The 16092-nt window shown below is 36.7% G+C and overlaps 1 protein-coding gene across 1 annotated transcript in view; it reads left to right on the plus strand.

Moving 5' to 3' along the window:
* Nucleotides 1-16092, plus strand: part of CA10 (carbonic anhydrase 10) — a gene marked incomplete at both ends in the record, with an annotated part of 532584 nt that overhangs the window by 73425 nt on the left and 443067 nt on the right. Inside the window, one exon of the mRNA XM_080712393.1 lies at nt 3377-3451. Within this exon, the coding sequence (XP_080568519.1) occupies nt 3377-3451 (75 nt within the window). The remainder of the gene's footprint in view (nt 1-3376; nt 3452-16092) is intronic.

Raw genomic sequence — 16092 nt, forward strand, 5'->3', positions numbered from 1 at the left:
AAACTATTTAACTTTACTTTCATCATTGAAAAACACCCATAGATAATATCAAAACAGATGGAATGGCTATATGCCATGAAAATTTAAATTTAATATAATTTTCTCATATCACAAGATGGTATTGGTTTTTTTTTATTTTCTTCAACCTCTTAAGAATGTGAAATTATTCTTGGCTCTTGGGCAATAGGACATATTTGGCTAGAAGTCACTGGTTTTTTTTATTTCTAGTGTATTTTGCTCAAGCTATTACAGATTGAAATATGCATTATTATAAATTACTTTTATTTCTCGTGTGTGTGTGTGTGGTGTGTGTGGGGGTGTGTGTGGGTGTGGGTGTGGGTGTGGTGTGTGTATGTTTTACTGGGAATTAAACCCAGGGGCATTCGACCTCTGAGCTATACCACCAGCCCTTTTAATTTTTATATGAAAATAGGGTCTCACTAAGTTCCTGAGGTTATTCTCAAACAAGTGATCATTCTGTCTCAGTCTCCCAAGTACTGGGATTACAGGGGTATGCCACCACACTTGGCTTCCTTTATGTTTTAGTCAAAGCATTATGTTGAGTTTTTTTTTAATGACAGGTGTAAACACAGTATACAAAAATTCTTGTGAAGCAATTTGCTAAAAACTTATGCAAAACAAAAAATTTTGAGTGTTGAGAGATTCTTATTTGCCTAATGAATCATATGCAAAGAGAAGCCAGCTAGCTACCCTAAGTGGCTCTGAGTATAAAGTAAGAAGGCTATATATTTATTATTTATATTGTTTAATGACAGACCACAGTTTTGTTTGGGTAAGTCTTAGTGAATTTTGATAAAATTCAGAAATTCTTCTCTGTGAAAAAGAAAACCAGTTCTGGCTTATCTCTCATGCAAAGTCATTATAATGTTTTCATAGTTCAATGCTTTCAAACTTGTAGAAATGTGAATCTTTTCTAGGCTGGCAAAATGGTCCACAACCAGGGAAGTTGGGCTCAAACTTAGCGAATTAGCAAGGTTTAGTTTTGATTTGTTTTGTTTTTGGTAGCTTGTACTGCTTGTGCACTGTATTTCATATGAGTCAAGAATATGAGTCAAGACGAGCATCACAAATTGTTTCAAAAGAGTGCCATTAGGGCTGAGTGCATTAGGTAACATCTGAGCCCATGTATTTCTTTTTTCATTTTTATTTTTATTTGTATTTTTTAAATTGATGCATTTTAGCCATAGACCTTAAGGGGGTACAAGATTGTAGAGGCATACATGCACACATCACTCATTTAGCCCTTCCCCAATTTCAACCCCATTCTCTCCCCCCTCCCTTCTTCTCATGTTGGACTTAGTGATTAACTTTGATATGTTTGTGAATGCACTATGGAGCTCATGTATTTCTAGGACTTTAGGAACACCCTCTTTCTTCTATGACAGTGACCCTCCAATGAACTGAGGAGAAAACTGAGGTGGATCACACAGGGTCAAGGCACAGGAAAAAAATTCAGAACTCTTTCTTATTTTTAACCCATTTCTCTCTAACCCAGAGAAATGGTCTTTGTCCATCCATTTAGTGAACTCCATGAAACCTTTTTTTGTGGGCATGGGGATGGAAACCAGAGGCATTCAACCTCTGAGCTACATCTCCTGACCTATTTTTTTATTCTTTATTTTGAAACAGGGTCTCACTAAGTTGTGGAGGGCCTCACTAAGTAGCTGAGGATGTCCATGTACCACGATCCTCCAGTCTCAGCCTCCCGAATGCTGGGATTACAAGTGTGCACCACCACACCCAGCTACCATGAAATTTTGAACCAGTTTTCTGATTTGGTCAGGACTAAAGAGCTTCTGATTGATTTCAGATCTCCTTGTCTTTCCCTATTGTCATAAATTCCCAGAGTCTCTAATGAGTCCTCTGTTGGACTGCCTGGCTGGATGGAACTGAACTTCCTAATCTCTATTTGAGGTCACTTTCTCCTTGTTCTGCTCCCCAGAGCATTAGCTTTCAATTCAGGTGGCTTGAGGGTCTTCCTTAGGGCAATGGAAATATATGAACCCCATCTACAGTACATGGGAGGATCGAATACCAGGAAAGCCAGTCTACCTCCCATATATCCATTCCTTAGGTTTTTGCTGGGCCACTCAAAATATGATTGCTTTCCAAAGCCTTTAGTATTTTTTTTACCCTTTTTACTTGTTTCTGATGTCTCCTAACCCCAGTGTGAAGGTTATTCTGTGAGTTCCAGAAGAAGGGATTGTCTCTTTCATTCATCCACTGTCATAAACTGTCTTTCGACCTCACATCTATACACTGAAGAAGTCTTACTATAATAGGCAGAAAAAATATCTTCTCTATGCTATGAGCAGACATGTGGAACTAAGAAATGCAAACTCATCTGGAAGCTAAGGCGATCTAGAAAACCCTCTTTCTACACTCAAGCATCTACTTGTACCCATTCTTTCCAACCCAGAACAATGAGTATCATATCCAGGATACTAAAAAGTGAGGCTGAAAATAAAAAAAAATTGAAACAAAAAGAATTAAAGTGAAGATTTAACATTTGCATCACACAAGTCAAATTGCATGTAAGATTGAATCTACCTTAGTTTCCTCTGACATGGAATAACTGACTATAAATGCATTTTAATTAATAAAGAGAGAAGTATGAATTTACATGTTACCTAAACCTTAGAGAATTTACATATGAATATATGAATATATATGGATGGAATTTTCCAAATCCACCTGTCAACTGTCCTAAATTCAAGGATTATTCATAGGTCATGTCAGTGTGACCTCACAGGTCCCTATAATATTTACCAATATTTTGAGCCCTCCATCCTTTCTCCCTGTGATGTTATAAATACCCACCATGGTTATTTATATTCCTGCTTTCATTTTCCTGGGTCTTGAAATCTGGCTTATTTCAGAACCCTTCAGCCTTCTAGCTTGATTTCTTCAAAACTCTTGAATTCTCAAAAAAAATGCATTCAGAGTTCTCACCTGGCTCTTGGACACCATCTGCCTCCTAATCTCAAGTGCAGCAGGGTAGTGTGTGTGTGTGTGTGTGTGTGTGTGTGTGTGTGTATGTGTGTGTGTGTAGGGGACAGTTAGGAAGAGAATAATCAAATAAGTAGCAGGAGACTGTAATACACTATCACTGTCTCTTTCACTGCCACCAAAATATTCCAAAACTTTTTTATAACTTTTTTATAATAGTCCATGACAATATATTTGGATGTGAATGGTGTTATCAATAAAAGAGAAGTGAAAGAATAAGGGTTGTTGATGTACTATGACTTTGGGTAGAAAAGGTTTCTTTTGTGGGTATCTGTTCTTCTTTAACTTGGATAGCCAAGTATGCTTATGAACTATCATCTTAATCTCTATTTTGCTTTTCTTTTAGCTCAACAAAATTCACCAAAAATCCATGAAGGCTGGTGGGCATACAAGGAGGTGGTCCAGGGAAGCTTTGTTCCAGGTAAATATACATTTATTATTGTTTATTTCATTTTTTAAAAAATAAGTTTGTCTTTAAATATTTTTAAGGAGAGAGAAATGCTAAATATCTTGATTTGCTGATTACACATTGTACACATGGATACAGAATCATTGCACCATACCCCATGAGTATGTTTATTGTTTATTTCATTTTTTAAAAAATAAGTTTGTCTTTAAATATTTTAAGGAGATAGAAATGCTAAGTATCTTCATTTGCTGATTACACATTGTACACATGGATACAGAATCATTGCACCATACCCCATAAGTATGTACAGTTAAAATAACAATTGATTTTAAAACTTTTATAGATTTTTGATAAAAGCTAGTATTGTTTTTTCCAGAACTTTATGCTTGTTAATGTGGCATGAACTGTATTGTAAAAGGCAATATATGTGTTAGATGAATTCTCCACAAAGAGAAAGTTTGAGTAAGTAGCAACTTGACCAGAATATCTTTTTCCCTATCTGAGCCTGCAATCCTCAGTTCCTTCCATCCACAGGAGATGAGAGAGAGAGAGAGAGAGAGAGAGAGAGAGAGAGAGAGAATAGAATAGAATAGAATAGAATAGAATAGAATAGAATAGAATAGAATAGAATATTTGGAAAGAGAGAGAAGAGATAGAGAAATGGAGGGCTAAAATTTAAATCTCTGTAGGCATTTAGTTAAATGAAGGACTCTTTTTTTTGTGGTACTGGGGTTCCTAGAAGCCCTTCTACCTCCAGGCTACACTCCCAGACTATCTATATATATTTGGAAACAGGGTCATAGGGTCTCTTAAACCAGCGCGGCTGGCTTCGAACCTGCGCAGTCCTCCTGTCTTCGCCTCCCAAGCACAGGGATTGCAAGCATGCACCACCACACCCAGCGAGAAGGACTCTATTACTTAACATTAGTAAAACAGAACATGTGGAAAGGCTGACCATGGCAATGGCACTTTCTAGGATGCAGTAGCATCCATGTCACTGCAGTAGCATCCAATCTCAAAACTCAGCCTATAATGATAAGCAACAGCTAGAAATAACAGTCAAACTATGTGGTCAACATGGTGACAGAGAATAGAGAACCAAGACAGGTTAGAACCAGCAACACAGCAGGACTTATAGAGCAAAGTGGAGAGTCCTTGTTTCTCCCTCTTGTCTTCCCCTCATCATAGTTCTCATCCTTCTAGGGCTACATGACTTCAGTGGGTAGAGAAAAAAGAGAAAGAACAAGGATGTTAAAGGGAAGAGGAGGGGGAAGGAAGGTGAGCTGTTTTAAGGTATAGTTACCAAGCAGAGTCAATATGTGATCTCCACTCAAGCACAGAAAATAGAGGACCAGTGGTGTCAGCTGAAGTTTCTGTAACTGGTAGCAGGTAGAAAGAACAGTGTCCCAGGTCACCTGGTTCATTCTTGGCTGCTGTGTTGGTTGCCCTTCACATTAGTCTATAGAATCCATTATATGAGCTGGGCAGAGCTAAGCAGGTTACCAAACTCCTCTGAACATATCTTTTCTTATTTGTACTATGGGACAAAAATAGATATTCTTAGAGCTCTCCAATACAAGGAAGACAGGCATTGTAAGGAAGAGTGGGTAACCCAGGAAAAACCCAGTAGGCTGCCAAATAGCATCAAAGATTGACCTTATTAGCTTGATAAATTTACCACAGCACATTTATTCTTTGGCCCAGTGCACATAGAAACTGACTTGATTAATTCATCCAGGGATGACAAAATTTCTAATAATAAACTTATAATACTATAATTGAAACCAGCTATGTTCATATGAAGTGGAATCCACATCTGATACTTTTCATTGAAACATCACTACAACAGAATGTTTGTAATTTTTTCTTGGGGAATCTTTTTTTCATATTCAAAATATCCCAGGAATCATGCTTATAATTACATTATTGTACCTTGTGAATGTGGAATTTGAGCAACAATGGGGATTCACTCCAGGTTTTGCTTAGTATTTCCGTGTTACTTCTATGTTTTCAGAGATTCTACACACTACTGAAATGCCCATGGGCAGCAATGGATGGTCATTGCAAGATTTTGATGTCAACTCCACATTTTTGGTATTTTTTTCTCTGCCATCATTTTATTTCTTTACATAGGTTCAAGGCTCAATTTTGAGTTGGTGTTTTTCCTCAGATAACCATGGAGAAAAATCTGTAATCTGTCCTTTAGGTATTGATTTACAAGCGTTTAAGCTTCCTTCATTTATAGCTGGGATCTGGTTAGCATAATTTTAGGTTTTCATTTGGCTAAACCATGGTACTCAGATATCAGGTCCAGCTGTATGTTGCTGTGAAGGTATTTTTAGGTGAAATTAACCATTAAATCAGTAGACTTTGAGTAAAGCAGATTACTCTCCATAATGTGAGTGAGCCTCGACACAGGTCCCCTGAGGAACAAAGGATTCTGCTTCCAGAAGCCTTTGGTCTCAAAATTGAACATGAACTCCACCCTGAAAGATTTAAATTTGTGATTGAAATCATGTTAGCCAACTCCACCCCTTCCCCTTCTCACACATTCTCTTGATTGTGTTTCTCTGGAGAACTGATTAAAATACGAATGTGTATGTAAACATGTGATAAGCTACTCTACCCATGGAAATATTATGAGGGGAAGCTTGCTGAATAAACTTGGGGACAAAGGCTACCCTAAATATGGCAGAATGGAGAGTTGAAAGAAACTGTACCATTTTCTCTGTTTGTGACAATTTCTCACTGTTGCCCAGGGTGGTCTTAAACACTTGAGTTCTTGTAATCCTCCTGCCTCAGCTTCTCAAGTATCTGGGATCTGCAGGCATGCACCATCATATCTGGCTAAAAACCTTTATCTTTTATGGACTACTTGACTTGACAGTTGAATTAACCATGAAACTGTCTCTTAATTGATTTTGGTCAACAAGATAACAAAATTCATATTGTTTGAGCTATATCTGTCAAACTCTCTGTTACTTTTAGCTCAGATTTCTTCATATCCAAGTATCTCAGTACAAGGCTGAAGGAAGTTAGAACTGGGTCTTGACAACGTTCAATACTCAAAGTGGAGATGGAGGAGGATGTGAAGAATATTAGATGCACAGGCAAATAGGGAAAAAAAAACATTCATTGGTTTCGGGGAGCAGTGGATACTTCTGAGTGTTAAAAAGCAGAGTACAAAGTTGGTACCATGAATGGGAGGCCAGCAAAGTTGGTAGGGGCTAGATTATTGACCTCTTTGTGTTAGGGACATAAGTCCTAACTTCATTTGGCTAACCATGGTACTCAGATATCAGGTCCAACTGGATGTTGCTGTGAAGGTATTTATAGGAGAAATTAACTTTTAAATCAGTAGACGTTGAATAAAGCAGATTACTCTCCATAATGTGAGTGAACCTTAACACTGAGGTCTCCTGAACTTCAGAAGTTTAAATGTGATCTCTTTAAAAATTAGGAAATTTTAGGATACTCCTAAGTTCTGGAGAGATATACTCAAATGTGTGTCTAGAAAGCCAGATTTGACCACAATGATAGGAATGTACTCTATTCTGAGGATAACAGAAGCAGAAACATCAATAAGGTTCTTGTTTTTAATTTTCCAGGTAAGAAATAATAAACTTGTAACCTAAGACTATAAAACCAAGAATATTGGGTTAATCATTTTTTGCATAATTAGCACAAAATTTGCTTAGTGGAATTTAAAGTGTATCTATAAAAAATAATAAAATGTGTATAACACATATAATTATATATCTCACACATATATAACACATTTATAGTATAGCATAAATACACATACACATTTAACACATTTCAGGAAAATTTGTGCCAAATACCATCGATTCACATTCTATTTATCTAAAAGAGTAGGAAAATTGTTTTTTCTCTCTGGATGAGACACTATGCTAGGAACTAGGATTATAAAAAGAGATGACCTCTAATTTCTTGGAGCTTACAGTTTAGTGGAATAGTCAGTTGCCAAAAATAATAAGCAACTCCTCCTCACCTCCAATACCTGCTTCATGTGGTAATGTTTGAAAGGAAAGTTTCCATTCTCCTTTTCAGAGTAGAACAACAGAGCCTGAGGGCTCACATTGCTTTTACAGCACTGAATTATGACATTTAGGCTGTGTATTTTTTCCCAACTGTATAAAGTCCTAGAGTAGGCAAAAGCCTCTCTTGAATTCTACCACTTTCAAATGACTATACCCAGATTGCTAAACCTGAGCTCTTCAGCTCCTTTGTCCACCAAGCTCTTCCCGGACATCTGGTCAGCATGGCCATGCTTCGTCCTGAGTCGCTGTAGAAGTTCCACTATAGCTCAAGGTGCTGAGGATAGTGGGAAGGAGATGGGCAAATATTTACTACCTTTCAATGTTTCCAGGATTCTTCTAGAGGATATTAAAAGATACCAAGTCCAAGAAGCCAAGGAGGGCCGAAGGGAGGTGATGTCCTTAGGGTTGGTCAGATTCTGCTGGGGAGAAAGAGATGAAGTTGTAATCCAGAAAGGGAAGCAAAATGAGCAATGTTCCAGAAGAAAGCCTGGTAGTGAATAGCTATTGGAAGAAGAAGAGCTCAGGGAGCTAAGATCCAGGACAGCTCCAAGGGCCTGATCCTAGACTACTGTACCAGCTACAAGTCTCCATTTTACCCTCAAGGCACTAAAATGCCAAGAGAGGGATTGTTACACTGTAGAATTCCAATGAAAAAAAGAGGAATATATGGGGTAATGTAGAAGTAGTAAGGCCTCTAGGGAGGGTGCAGACTATAGGGGAAGGGACCTTGTCTTCTCCCATCAGCTTCCCCTCCTGGATGCAACATAGGCTTTACATGCAGCAGGAGCTCATAACTTAATTTTTGCTAAATTGAATTGGGTCAGAATAGATGGGAATAATTGTCCCTCACAAAGAAAAATAAACAAAATCCTGATTCTGGAGAAAGTTGCTCCTCCGCCCTTCAAATGATCCATATAACAACAGCAATAATACTAACCACTTATTTAGCAGCTTCAAATGACCAACATTATCTCATAGTTTCTTCAGACAGGACTCTGGGCAGGGCTTAGCTGAATCTTCTTCTAGGAGTCCCCAAGGTTGCAAAAGTTTTACATCTGGCTACCTACTCCTGTGGAGCCAATTTTATGCATCTCCTTGGCTAAATTCAGTTCCTTACAACTTTAGGACTAAGGCCCTTGGTGCCATGGTCAAGAAAGGCCACAAACAGTTGTTAAAATGCTCACTCCAAGTCAATCACCAGATAGCCTTTGAAAATGAATTAGACATAATTCCAGCATAACATTTCCAAATCCTGAGGTGGAAAGTAATACTCTCTGGGTGAGATATTGCTTTTCTTGCCCTTAACTGAAGAAGATCTGCAGAAGGAAACTAAAATTAGTTAACCTGTCCCTCACCCTCAGCCTTTTCAGCTGATGTTTCCAGATTTATGACAAACATATATGATGAGAAAAAAGGAGGAGTTTTATACAAGGATCCTAGAGTTCAGTTTGGGCAACTCGTTAGCCAGCAGAGATATTCTCCAGTGCATATATGTAGTAAAGATCTGACACTGAAGAAATATGGGCCCATTTTAAGAGAGCTAACCTAAGAATAATCGGAATAGAGGAGGGAAAAGAAGGTGAAACTGAAGGGATCAATAATCTCTTCAAGGAAGTAATTGCAGAAAATTTTCCAAACATAGAGCAAGAGGTCAATATACAGGTCCAGGAAATGTATAGAACTCCCTTTAGACAGGATCGGAGAAGAGGATTCCCACGCCACATAATTGTCAAAATGACCAATGTTGAAGACAAGCAGAGAATCTTAAAGGCAACAAAAAAGGCCAAGTGACATTCAAAGGCAAACCAATTAGAATCACTCCAGACTTCCCAAATCAAGTCATGAGAGCCAGAAGAGCTTGGAGTAACATATTCCAAACTCTGAAAGAAAACAACTTCCAGCCAAAAATTTCCTACCCAGCAAAACTTTTTATCAAATTAGATGGGGAAAGAAGAAGCTTCCATGACAAACAGAAACTGAAGGAATTTATGTCTTCAAAACCAGCGCTAGAGAAAATACTCAAAGAGATTAACTACAAAGAAGAAATAGGTAATACACACCAGAACCAGAGAAACAAGATTTTCCATCCATCAGACAACTAAGATTGGTTATCTTTGGAGATTCATTATTTATTTTAGTCTTTTACCTATTTTATTGTTGTTAATTTTTAGGATTTCTATTTGGAATATTAATATACCTTCAGATATAGCATTTGGAAATATTTTATCCCATTCTATAAGTAACTTTTGACTGTTTACATTGTCCTTGGATGTACGATTTTTTTTTTATTTTTTAGAAAGTTCGTTTGTTTATTTTTTGTTGCCTGTGTCTTTGAAATAATATCTAAGAAATCACTGCCAATTTCAATGTTGTGAAGTTTTATGATCCAGGTTTTCTTCTAAAAGTTTATAGTCTTAAGATTTACATTTAGGTCTTTTATCTACTTTGAGTTAATATTTGTATATGGTGTTAGGTAAAGGTCCAATTTTATTTTTTTCATGTAATTATTATTTTTCAACAATATTTAGTGAAAAGATTATTATTTCCTTCACCAAATATTCTTGGAAACCTAGTCAAAAATAACTTTACAATATACAGAAGAATTTATTTCTCGGCTTTTTATTTTACTCCACTGGTTTATATATCTGCCTTTATAGCAGTACTACACTGTTTCAATTATTGTAGCTTTAAAGGTTTAAAATCAGAAAATGTACATCTTCTAGCTTTGTTATTTTTTGAGATTGTTTTGGATATTTAGAGTTCATATTTCCTGTTAGGATAGATTTTTTCTGAAAAATAAATAAAGGTATGCTAGTTTCATCTTAAAATAAAGAAAAAATATCCTCTGGTAAGAAAGAAAACAAAAAAATATTGAAATGTTATCTCTAAGTGATCAAAAGCTTGATGTCAGACAAATGAATCTGTTATATGAGATTATCATTGTTAATTTTGGATAAATTGCTATAGTATTAGATGTCAACCACTAAGCCAAGCATGGGAAGGAGGGATGGGGAGGGAATGGGGTGGGGATTGGGTAGGGGTTAACTGGGTGATGTGTGCATGTATGTCTACAGAAGTTTTTTATCCCATTACAATGTATGAATACAGTGCACCAATAAAAAAAAATTTAAAAAAAGAAATGTAGTAAAGAAGCAAAGTGGTAGACTGAGGTATGCAGAGGCTGCCTGTGGGCAGTAGACCTTGGGTACTCATCCTGATGCATGCCCAGCTGTTTCCTTCCAACCACACACACACCCACACACAACCCACCTCCTCTCCCTGGCCCTTTTAACCTCTGGCTTGAGACTCTGGCTTCTGGTTCCTCTCTCCACTCCTGCATGCGTGTTCATGTTTGGTGGCCATGCCTTTTCTCTTTGGCAGCTGACTCAGATTCAATGTTTGCCTCCTGCTCCATCTTTGACCAACAGGCTTTGCTGATTCTAATATCATGCGAAGCTCAGGACACAGGGTTTCTCTGCTCATGAACTAACCATATGATCACCCCAACCCTCATTCAGTCTCCCTCTGAAGAAAACTCCACACTAGTAATTTTCTCCCCAGCGCCTTTCTATACATCCTAGTAAGTGATATTAGAACAAATGCAGTGGTTCTAAATTTTTGAAGTCCTAAAATCAAGATGCCAATAGAACTATAAGGCTTCTGGTAGCTCTGAGGAAAATCCATTACTGCCTTTCTATTTCCACCTTCTAGAATACATGTGCATTACTTAGCTTAGGGCCCCTTCCTTGCCTGACTCCAGCCTCTGCTTCCACCATCACATCTCATTCTATGACTCTGGCCCCCATGCCTCCTACTTATGAAAACCTTGATGATTGCATTCAGTTCATCTACAATCTAGAATGATCTCTTCATCTCAAGGTCCTTAACCCAATCATACCTGCCAAGTCTCTCTTGCCATCTAAAGTAACAAAAGGTTTTCTGGATTAGCATATGGACATTTTAGAAAGACAATTATTTTATCTCCTATAGTCACATTGTCTCCAAAGCACATGAAAGAACAATAATCTATTACATGCATATATAATTTTATATTTTGTAGATTTCATATTTATATCCTAACTTATGTTATAGCAGTCAACCCTAATAACATTTGCGACACTAGTCTTCTTTTTCCAAATGAGAAAACAAATTAAGTGAAATTTTTGGCTGGATTTTTAATGCAGGTCCATATTGAAGCAGCTCTGGAAACCAGTATACTTGACTTTCAAAACAGTGCTCTTCCCATCACAAATATGCTTAAGTGTAATTAATAGAAGACACTGTCTCTTGGATAAAATATAGCTGTGTTCCACCTATCTTCTAGCAGATAACAAGCTGAAGAACAGGCAAATAAATAAAAAATTAAATGCTCTGCCAGATTAATCAACTCACAACTTTTCAACATAAATCTGTCTTCTCTCTGATCTACCATTTTAATATAATTAATTATATTGTGGAAGGCCTTCCTTGTTGTCATCTTTTAAAATAAACATTTTATCCCAGGTTACGTTTAGATTTACAAAAATATTGTGAAGATACAGAATTTTTTTATATCCTTAAATCAGTTTCTCCTAGCATTAACATCTTAAATTAGTATGTACTGGACGTTTGTCACAGCTAAGAAACCAACCTGAGAACATTACTTTTAACTAAACTCCAGATTGTTTTGGATACCCCATGACTGCCATGAAAATTTTTATTCTGTTCTGTGATCCAATTTCGAATAATAGATAGCATTTGGGCATTATGTCTCCTTTGCCTTCTTTGGGCTATAAGTTTCTGCAAATTTTCTTCTTGTTTATGACTTAGTTTTGAAGTGTGCTGGTCTTCTGTTCTACAGAATATCACTCACATTTTGCTTTTTTGGTGTTTTTCTCATGATTAAACTGGGATTGTCAGATTGTTTGTTTTTCTCATGGTTAAACTGGGATTGTCAGTTTTGGAAAAAAGTTCCACAGAGTTGGGATGCCATTTTCATTACGTCCTATCCAAGTTTCATAATCTCAACAAGTAGTTTACCTAATTTGTGACACTATGCAGAATAAGATAAGCAGGCTTTCTTCTCACCAATCTGTAGGTATGGACAATTTAACAAAACTACATATTTATTTGTGGAGGGAGGACAGATGAATGGTGGAGCTGGACCTTTAACAGAGGTTATTTGCATTAACAGCTAGTATTTTTCAAAATAGACTATGCTCTGAACCACCTCCTAATTTCTCACTTTATGACATCAATTTCTTTGGTGCAAAAGTATATACAAACTTTTTTTGTTTGGGAGTAGAATTTTGTTTTAATTTCTCTCCAGGATAACACTTAGTGTTTTCAAAAGCTCCAGGGTATGCTGTTTAGTCAAAGAACTAACTATCTCTGTTAAAAGTTGTCAGTATAAGCAGTAACTGTGTGAACTCTTGTCTTAACCATTTTAACCGTAATGTTTTCTTGAGAAGAGAGTGCTCGAGGGTGTGTAAGAACACCAATATTTTCTCTATTATTGATAATGATAATCTCTAGTAATGCCACTCTTCAGAACTACATCATGGAATGCACTAGACTCAGAGAAGATTTTTGCTTTTCTCTACTGTCAGTCTTTTTCTTCCTTTGGATTTTGGAAGGAATGAGGATTATTGGAAAGTGGTCATTGGCTTAATTGGCATTTCCACTAACCAAACATGAAATCTTAGATGAGCAACTTAACATCTCAGGTTCCTGATTTTCTCATATATAAAGTAAGGGTACTCAGCTGCATGGTTTTCAAAGAACCATTTCAATTCCAATATTCTGTGAAAGTTTGTTGATAGTATTTAAGATTGGTTTGGGAGATATTCACAGCATTAAGAAATAAAAAATATTGATTTAATTCACAGGATAATATGTTTTCAGTGTCAGTGTTTGAAGTGGAGTCAGAGATGTGTTTCTTTCTAGATTTCTGATTTCTCATCTCTAAGAAGAAGCAAGTAGAACTTAATGGGCATATCCTTCTCAGTATGAGAGAGTGATGTGACACTGACTCACCCTCAATTATAAATACTTTCTGTCATGTTTCTTCACAGAAATTGGATGAATATTGTTTAAAACTTACTCTGAGCTTGATATGTGCAAGACATCTCACTAGACACTGGAAATAAAAATAAGAATTAATTACAGCTTCTGATGTTAGGAGTTCTTGGTTGAGTTTAGAGACAGACATGTAAACTAGGGGCTACAGTTTAGCAGGAAAATAGCTGTGTGATCGGTATAGTGAGACCATTGGATGCACAAAAGAGAAGCAATGAACTCTGTCCTTTGGGTCAGAGCAGCTTTCACAGAAGGAGACTTCTCTTGATACAGGATTTAAAATACATAAAGGCATCTTTCAGGTAAACAAGATAGAAAAGAGCATTGCTAGTGGATTAAACATAATGGAATCTGAACTACTACTAGATGGATTGCAAACTTCTTGCAAGCAGTAAGTGCTGTGATTTACCAGTGCATTTATTTATTGTTATCCCTATTATCACCACTTTTTAGAGCTGTATAATGGAAATGCACTGGACTCAGAAGATCATGCTTTGAGTTCTGTGCCATCGTGGACCAACTTTGTGATTTTTGAAAATCACCTGACATCATAGAGTTTCACTTACCTTGTAAAATAAGGATAATAAAACCTGTGTCTCCTGTGGTATGATCACCCATGCCTGTAATCCCAATACTTGGGAGACTAAGACAGAAGGATCACAGGTTCAAAGCCAGCCTCAGCAACTTAATGAAACCCTATTTCAGATATGAAAACAAAAGGGCTGGGGTGTAGCTCAAAGGTAGAATGCCCCTGGGCTCAATCTCTAGTACCAAAAAAAGCAAGGAAAAAAAACAAACATGTGCCTCAGGTATTCTTTTGAAAGATACAATTGTGTGTTAAACTTAGTCATACTTTATAAACTGTGAAAGTGTACAAAAGTATTCCTATTTTTTTTAGTTACTGTAATTTTGCATTGGATTATTTGAGGTAGCAAGGAAGGAACCTGCTCAGTTTCATCATTACTCTGAGTTCTTAATGCAACCCTCTAATCTAAGCAGTCACTATAAATCTCTTAAATTGAACTTAACTACAGCACATTATACACAAAGACACAATCTTACTCTCAGTTTACACAAGCCTTCATGTCTCTTGCAGCACAGATAAGATATTGTACATCAGGTTGCAGCCACCTAATAGAGAGTACTCCCATTGGGTGGGATTTTGGACCTATCATTCGCAGAGAAACATGGCTTTCTTGGAGTCACACAATAATCCCTGGCTGATCAACAGAGGTGATTCAGCCACTTTGAAAGTGTTATTGGACTTTATTGCCCATCCAATCGGAGATGTACCAAAAGACACCTTAGGATTAGTCTGTTCTGGGTGTAAGCAGTAAGGGGGTGCATGGACTATAAAAAGTCAATGAAACTCACTGAAAGTTTGATCCACTAGTTTTTTTTTTAATTTATACTAGGTATTGAACCCAGGGGCATTCTGCCTTTAAGGTACACCCCCAGCCCCATTTATTTATTTATTTATTTATTTATTTATTTATTTATTTATTTATTTGAAATAGAATTTCACTAAATTGCTAAGGCTGGCCTCCAAACTGCAATCTTATCTTGGGCTCCCAAGTACTGGGATTATAGGCATGGGCCAACACACCCAGCACAATATACTTTTATTATAATCATGTACTATAAATTCTAAACCTTTTAGAGACCAAATATACCTCCATTCAAAAACTTTTTGTCAGTCTACACCCTAACAATTGTCATAGTTACTGTTCAGTTTTAATAATATATATGCAATCCAAAATTAGCACATTTTTGTAACTTATCCTTTAATAAGGGCTGTTTTGGACATAGAAATTAATTGGAGAAGCCCTCAGTTATTCAGTGAGCCCTCAAAATGTAAGGACTCAGATATGTGCTTGTTCCAATAGGGTGTTCCTACAGGTTCCGGTATGGTGGTTTCCACTGTAGCTCAGTTCTTCTGTACAGTCTGTAGACCTTCATATTCCCAAGTCTAAACTTTTTTTTTTTTTTTTTTTTTTTGCTGGTCTGGGGATGGAACCCAGGGGCATTCAATCTCCAAGCTACACCCCCCGCCCTATTTTTTTTTTTTTTTTTTTTTTAGTCTTTATTATAAAACCGGGTCTCACTGATTGCAGAGGGCCTCGCTAATTAGCCGACACTGTCCGTGAACCGCGATCCTCAGGTCTCAGTCTCCCGAATGCTGGGATTACAAGCGTGTGCCACCATGCCTGGCTTAAACTTTTTGATTTAAAAAAAAAATAGCACTGTGATTACAAACACAAAGAAACAAAATTTGTGCTATCTCAGTGATATCATTCAGTGTGACTATTTGAAGTTTTTATTTTATTCACTTAAAACACTGAGAACATGAACTTCAAAGTATATTTTTGTTTGACAAGTGGAATATTCAGCTTGTACATGAAATATGTTATTGATTCTAAATATACCTTTTAAGACTTAAGTTTTTAATTCTTCTAAAACTAAGGAGAGATCAAGAAAAATAATAATCATTTGATGATTGATTATTGTGTGGTTATTACAAAAAATAAATCTTTA

Source organism: Muscardinus avellanarius (genome assembly GCF_963383645.1).
Source record: "Muscardinus avellanarius genome assembly, chromosome: 16".
Classification (NCBI taxonomy): domain Eukaryota; kingdom Metazoa; phylum Chordata; class Mammalia; order Rodentia; family Gliridae; genus Muscardinus; species Muscardinus avellanarius.